The sequence below is a fragment of the Blennius ocellaris genome (assembly GCF_963422515.1).
Source record: "Blennius ocellaris genome assembly, chromosome: 3".
NCBI classification, from domain to species: Eukaryota; Metazoa; Chordata; class Actinopteri; order Blenniiformes; family Blenniidae; genus Blennius; species Blennius ocellaris.
In genome coordinates, this window is record NC_137652.1 from 2,196,060 (window position 1) to 2,203,559 (window position 7,500).

Below are 7,500 nucleotides of genomic sequence, written 5' to 3' on the forward strand. Positions count from 1 at the left end.
GTGTGTGAGAGTGTGTGTGTGTGTGTGTGTGTGTGTGTGTGTGTGTGTGTGTGTGTGTGTGTGTGTGTGTGTGTGTGTGTGTGTGTGTGTGTGTGTGTGTGTGTGTGTGTGTGTGTGTGTGTGTGTGTGTGTGTGTGTGTGTGTGTGTTAGAAATAACTGCGGGGGTGGGGGGGGGGGTGTTAACTTCCTTTATTGCCTCCAGACTGTTAGTTACATAATTTGTGTTTGACAGTGACACTCGTCTATTTTATTAACTTTAGTTTCTTGTGTTTTGGTTGTAAGTTTTAGTGTCTACTTTTTATTAAATTTTTTGTCTCGATGGTTTAAAAAAAAAAAAAAACACTTCTTTTTTTACCAGAATATGGACACATGATATGAGGCTTTGTTTGAAGCTGCTTTGTGCTTCTGGTTCTTTTGTTTGGTTAAAAAAAAAAAAGTGATGCAACTCGTCACAATGTTGAGAAGTAACAACGGCTTGTTTAACCAACCAGGAGGCTTCTTGACCTCCATGTCTTCTCTGTTGAGCCCGTTTGTCTCGTCAGTCGACGGTCAGTGTGTCTGTCGGTCAGAAACAGTGAAGTGACTCGTTCAGTCGTCGTCACGGCGACGCTAAAGACGCTGGTTAGACCTGTTTCATTGTTGGACGTTCGCCTTGAGGGAAACTCTGCCGAAGCCACGAAGTCCAGCGACGCCAAATTACCCCGAATTACATGAAGAGCCGGTTGTTGGACTGAAACCCGACTGAAACCTGACCGACTGACTGACTGAAACTCCACAAGACCGACTGAAACCTGACCGACTGAAACTCCACAAGACCGACTGAAACCTGACCGACTGAAACACCACAAGTTTGACTGAAACCCAACAACCGACCGACTGAAACCTGACCGACTGACTGACTGAAACTCCACAACCGACCGACTGAAACCCAACAACCGACCGACTGAAACACCACAAGACCGACTGAAACCCAACAACCGACCGACTGAAACCTGACCGACTGACTGACTGAAACTCCACAAGACCGACTGAAACACCACAAGACCGACTGAAACCCCACAAGACCGACTGAAACCCAACAACCGACCGACTGAAACCCAACAACCGACCGACTGAAACCCAACAACCGACCGACTGAAACCTGACCGACTGACTGACTGAAACACCACAAGACCGACTGAAACACCACAAGACCGACTGAAACCCAACAACCGACCAACTGAAACACCACAAGACTGACTGAAACCCGACCGACTGAAACCCAACAACCGACCGACTGAAACACCACAAGACTGACTGAAACCCGACCGACTGAAACACCACAAGACCGACTGAAACCCAACAACCGACCGACTGAAACCCAACAACCGACCGACTGAAACCCAACAACCGACCGACTGAAACCCAACAACCGACCGACTGAAACCCAACAACCGACCGACTGAAACCCAACAACCGACCGACTCCTTCCAGACCAGAGTCTGAACGACTCGCTGGGCCGTCAGTTTGTTGGTCGGCAGAGGACTTCCTCATGGCGACGGGTGTTTTCACATGTTGGACCACTTCCCCCTCTCACCTCCTCCTCTTCCTCCTTCTTCACCTCCTCCTCCTCCTCCTGCAGGGCGGCTGAGGAGGCCATGATCTCCGACCTGGATGAGAACAACCCGGGAACCGAGTGGGAGCGCGTCGCTCGGCTCTGCGACTTCAACCCCAAGTCCAGCAAGCAGGCCAAGGACGTGTCCCGCATGCGCTCCGTCCTCATCTCCCTGAAGCAGGCCCCGCTGGTCCGCTAGGCCCCGCTGGTCCGCTAGGCCCCCGACAGCAGCTCTCCTCCATATCATCCCTCCTTCCGCCAACCAGCCCACCTTCTGGTTTCCTCCCATTTGTCTTCTAATGATCCCCCCCCCCCAGACCGGACTGTCGGCCACTAGAAGGGAAGTGCTGATTCTGAAACATTCCCCGTGTTCCACATTCCGTGGTTCGTTTCCCGTGGCGACGGTCTCACGGTCACTTGGTTGTTTTGTTGTCGTTTTTTTTTTTTTTTTTTTTTTTAAGGACCAAAAACTCCACATCCAGTGTAACTTTGTTTGTGTGTCGAGTGTTTGTGGCATATTAAATGTGTTCAACTTTCCAATCTATGCATTTTGTTTTGAAAGCCTCTCCCCTCGTCTTTGTACCAACGCCTGGACTTCCACAGCGCGAGCATGTACTCTATGCGTGTACCTGTGTACATATATAGAAAGCTATATATATACAGTATATGAAACATTTGTCACTGGGTTTAGAACTCGAGTTGGAAAGGAGCTGCCTGCTGCTTGACCGTGTTCATTGTCCACTTGACTTCAGTAAAACAAGAGAAGGTGTGAAGTTGTGTTGTCGTCTTTTCACCGTCGCGACTCGACAAACGGAACGTTGAGCGTGTCGGATTATGAGATTAACTACAAATGTCACGTCGGCTCAACGGGGGTTTGTGGTGTTCTCGTTCTACGACGTTGATGCAGATCAGTAGCTTCCTTTGTTTCCCTTTTTGTCGAGTGGCTTCTTATGTAAATGTCGGGTTGCCGTGCCGAACGACGGAATCCCGGCTGACGAGTGACGCTTGGATCTGTGGCGACGTCGTTTCCCAGAAACGCGCCGTGGAAAGTTTTCAGCCGACGAGCCTCTGGAGCGTCTAGTGTGGAAAGACGTCGAGGTCTTTGAAGGAATAACGACGACGGCATTATATTCCTCTTGTGACAGGAGAGTCTACAATCGGTTCCCGTTTAGAACGCAAGACGCCACAACACGAACTTTCTCAAGCGGTTTCTCATCGTTTGCTCAAAGTTCGCATTCAAAAATGTGTTAATGGTTTCCCAGAGTCACCAAACTAAAAATTGAGCCGGTGGTGTTTGTGTCACTTCCTGTCACTTCCTGTCACTTCCTGCCTCCAGCTTGTGGCGCGACGCCAAACGAAGCGGCGATCAGATCTGAGATCTGGACTCGTGTCTTAAGGTTTCCACCAGAACAGCGAGAACAACCTCCTTCAAGCCCGTTTCTATACAAACAGCCCAAGTTGAAGGAGAGTTTGAGGAAAGATTCACTCAAATCTGCCGTTTTCCTCCAAATATCCGACTTCCTGTTGAGTTTTCCGTTTGGCTGCAGGAGAGTTTTTTTTCTTCGTCTCGGCCCGTTACATATGTCTGCTTATTTTCGCAGCTCTCGGTGAAACTGGATTCTGGGGCTACCGTTTGCCATTGACCGTTGAGCCAGTTCGCAAGTCAAATGTGTGTAAATCCCCACAAAGTACGGATGTTTTCTCCGGTTCTGACGACGGAGCAAAGTTGCCAAGGCCCTCGGGGAAACGTCTGTTCCAGCTGAAAATAATAATAATCCCTGAGGGTTCAGTAGGTCCTGGACACCAACGACCTCTACCAGCGTCTCTAACGTCCTCTACCAGCGTCTCTAACGTCCTCTACCAGCGCCTCTTACGTCCTCTACCAGCGTCTCTAACGACCTCTACCAGCATCTCTAACGACCTCTACCAGCGTCTCTAACGACCTCTACCAGCATCTCTAACGACCTCTACCAGCATCTCTAACGACCTCTACCAGCGTCTCTAACGTCCTCTACCAGCGTCTCTAACGTCCTCTACCAGTGTCTCTAACGTCCTCTACCAGCGTCTCTTACGTCCTCTACCAGCGTCTCTAACGACCTCTACCAGCATCTCTAACGACCTCTACCAGCATCTCTAACGACCTCTACCAGCGTCTCTAACGTCCTCTACCAGCGTCTCTAACGACCTCTACCAGCGTCTCTAACGTCCTCTACCAGCGTCTCTAACGTCCTCTACCAGCATCTCTAACGACCTCTACCAGCGTCTCTAACGTCCTCTACCAGCGTCTCACTGGACCAAACCGTCTCTTCCTCTCAAACTCAAACTGAACAGAATCACTAAAACACCAGAAATGCTGAAAACAAAATGACAATAACTTTACTAAAGACAGGTGAGGACAGGACACAGTCCAGGACAGGTGAGGACAGGACAGGACACACTCAGACAGGTGAGGACAGGACACAGTCCAGGACAGGTGAGGACAGGACACACCTGTACAGGTGAGGACAGGACAGGACACACCCAGACAGGTGAGGACAGGACAGACTCCAGGACAGGTGAGGATGGGACAGGTGAGGACAGGACACACCTGTACAGGTCACCAGCACAGGTTAATGTATATTTTGCTCCTTTTTTTTAACTCTTTGCCGCCGTAACAAGTAAATAAAGTAGAATCTAATGCAAAAAGAGGTCAAATTGTCTAAAAGTTCAAATTGTCTAAAAAGTTCAAATTGTCTAAAAAGTGCGTGGAAAAGACGATGAATGCTTTCAAATCGTGTCCAAAGCGGCTGAAACTGGGATGAAGCGTTTCCGCCCGGACGGGTAACGAGTGACACTTCCTGAATGCAACATGAGTGAAAGTTGAATAAACTCTCAGGACAAACTCGTTTCTACGTGTCTCGCGGCTCCAGTTAAATTAGACTTGGTGGAAAGAGGCTGAGAGGAATGTGGATTAAAGGCGAACAAGGCCTTCAGATGCCCCCCCCCCCCCCCCCCCTCCTTAACCCCCCCCTCCTCCTCCCGTCGACAGATTTACAAGGAAGATGCTCTCTCATTAACCTCGGCAGGCAAACAGCAGACAACAGCCGCGTCTCCACACCGAGCCGCTCCCAGTGACGCGTCTCTCCCGGCAGGACTTTCTGGAGGAACCGGTCGGACGGCCGGTCGCCTGGAGCCGCCCGGCGCTCTGCACACGGACCCCGCGTGACACCCAGATCCGTGCTCAGTCACGTGCTCGGCGGGTCAGGACGGGCCTGGAGGCCGGCGTCTCGAGCGCCGCTGCCGCAGACATAACAACCCGGGTCGAAGGACAGCGTCTTCACGGAGACGTGTCTGCGGAGGACACGTCAGTAGTCTAATTAAAGATTAACACCCAACAATAACGACCCGCTGGGCGTCGCAGTGAATTTCCACCTGAACTGACCTGACGAGCCTCGCGGAGCCATTAAAAGTTTCCTTCTTATCAGACGTGGGATAATAAAACTGTTCCACATTGTGTTTGTAGAGTGAAACCAGAGATCAGCTTTTAATAACGTCTTCACTGGATTCTGTCAAACATTAAACCGTCAAATGATATTTGCTGTGAATGTGAACCTCAGTATTCTCATCGCTGTACAGCAACGTGGGCTTTGTTAGCAAACTCAGTATTATGTGTTTGGTTTTTGTACTTTCTTCTTGACCACACAGATTAGACTTATTACTACTACTAACTATTATTACTCTACAATCTGTTGGATGAATGATAAAATAATATAATAATTACTTTTGCTTTAGAACTTATTATACTTTATTATAGTTTGTGATTTTTATCTTATTTTTAGTCCTATTTGATAGTCACTGTATATAAGATACCTCTATTCTTACTGTTTGCACATTCCTTGCCTTTCCTTTCCTCTTGAGTCCTTAAGAGCAGAACGTTACGAGTAAATTTCTCCACTGTGAGATCAATAAAGGCCTATCTTATCTTATCTTAATAACATGAAGCTAAACCTGTCCTGTCTCTGATTAAATCCGCATTTTCATTTAAATACAATACAGCAAATAATCTTTTTTTTTTTTTTTTTTTCAATGTATTTTTAAAAACATTTCCTTGATAGTTTTGCAGCAGCAGATGGTTGTTTTGTCTGGTGGTTAATAGCTCACTGCTGTCCCGACGGCCTCACCCGGGAGGGTAGAAAAAAACCTTTTTGGAGGAAATGCAGGGAAAGTTTCTTTGTGAGGTCATTTGAAAACGATTCCGTTTTGGGGTTATATAGTTACATAATCTCATAATTTTAGGGAAATAGTGCTGCATCAGTTTTTTTTTTGCTTAATTTAGTTTGAAAATATTGGATAGAATTTTCTTTTTTGAATTTCTCATGACGTTTAACAGCAGAAATTCTATTACTGCATTCTGTGACGCATGTACACAACTTTAGTGTATATAATATATTTTTCTTTTTTTATTAATTCGCCGAAATTTCTGTCCGTACTTGACGTGTTTTTTTGAGTCGACGTCAGAATCAATCAGGTCCCTTCTTCTCAGTGTGACCTTTAATCACACCAACTTTAAGAACGCACCTCGAGACAATCATTCATTGGTTTTAAAGTAAGCTGCGTCCGCGCCCTTTCTGGGAAATGGAATCCAGATAACTTCATATAAAGATGCTTCAACAGAGAAGGAGCAAGTTTCACCTTTATTTAGTTTTTTTTTTTAAAGATTAGGACACAAAACAAAACAAAACAAAACAAAACAAAATAAAACAAAACAAAACAAAACGCCTGAACGTGAGAATGTTTGAGCCGCCGGCAGAACAAGAGCCTACTTGTAATAATAATAATAAAAATCATAATAATTTAAAATAATAATGATAATAATAATAAAATATGTGAGAACAAATTATTTATAACAAAGATCAAAGAGGGAACGTCGAAGGCCGCACAGTTGATTTGGTCTAAATGAAATAAAACACGAGAATCAAAGATCAACGGAACGAAAACGAAATCTCTATATATTTCTATTTCTATTTATTTTCTATTTATATTTTTTTAATGTAAATATATTTGCGTTTTAAGTCCACGCCTGACGTTTGAAGGTCAGATTCGGGTGAAGGTCTGGCGCGAGGCTCTCGTCGTCCTCCTCGCGCGCGCGCCCGCGCGCACGCCAGGACGCGCGGCCGCGGCAGGGGTGTGTGTTGCGCGCAGACTACGTGTGAACGTGTAGAGGTGGAGGTGGAGGTGGAGGTGGGACTCCCTCCGCCTCACTATAAAAGCCTCGGCAGCCCATCAGCAAAGCCTACTTCGTTTGAGGCGTGAAGGCAGTCAGTAAGTTTAGAACCTGCATAACCTCCAGAACCTCCAGAACCAGAACCTCCAGACCCAGAACCTCCAGAACCAGAACCGCCATGAGTCTGCAGTTTGAACTATGCCCGGGCAGAATGATCGGGGAGGGACACCCGTGCTTCATCATTGCCGAAATTGGACAAAACCACCAGGGGGACATTGAAACTGCCAAGAAAATGATCAAGATGGCAAAGGTAAAAAAAAAAAAAAAAAATTTAATTAATAATAATAATAATAATAATTTAAATAATTTGAGGAGGATCACATGTTCCGTCTATGCAAATATGTCTTCCTCTGTCCTCAGGACTGCGGCGCAGATTGTGCCAAATTCCAGAAAAGTGAATTAGAGTGTAAGTTCAGCCAGCCGGCGCTGCTGCGGCCCTACACGTCCAAGCACTCCTGGGGCAAGACGTACGGGGACCACAAGCGTTACCTGGAGTTCAGCCACGACCAGTACCGGGAGCTGAAGCGGTACGCGGAGGAGGTCGGCATCTTCCTCACCGCCTCCGGCATGGACGAGGTAACGAGGGGGGAAAACAAACCTCAATCAATTCTGCTTCTAATTTCCTGCAAGATTTGACTCAAT

At 46.9% G+C, this 7,500-nt stretch overlaps 1 protein-coding gene across 1 annotated transcript in view; it reads left to right on the forward strand.

Moving 5' to 3' along the window:
- The first annotated feature begins 6,621 nt into the window (after nucleotides 1-6,621).
- LOC308149428 (N-acetylneuraminate-9-phosphate synthase-like) overlaps nucleotides 6,622-7,500 on the forward strand; it is a 5,369-nt gene continuing 4,490 nt past the window's right edge. Inside the window, exons 1-2 of the mRNA XM_080521159.1 lie at nucleotides 6,622-7,108; nucleotides 7,219-7,434. Coding sequence (XP_080377285.1) covers nucleotides 6,977-7,108; nucleotides 7,219-7,434 — 348 coding nt within the window. The 5' untranslated portion in view covers nucleotides 6,622-6,976. The remainder of the gene's footprint in view (nucleotides 7,109-7,218; nucleotides 7,435-7,500) is intronic.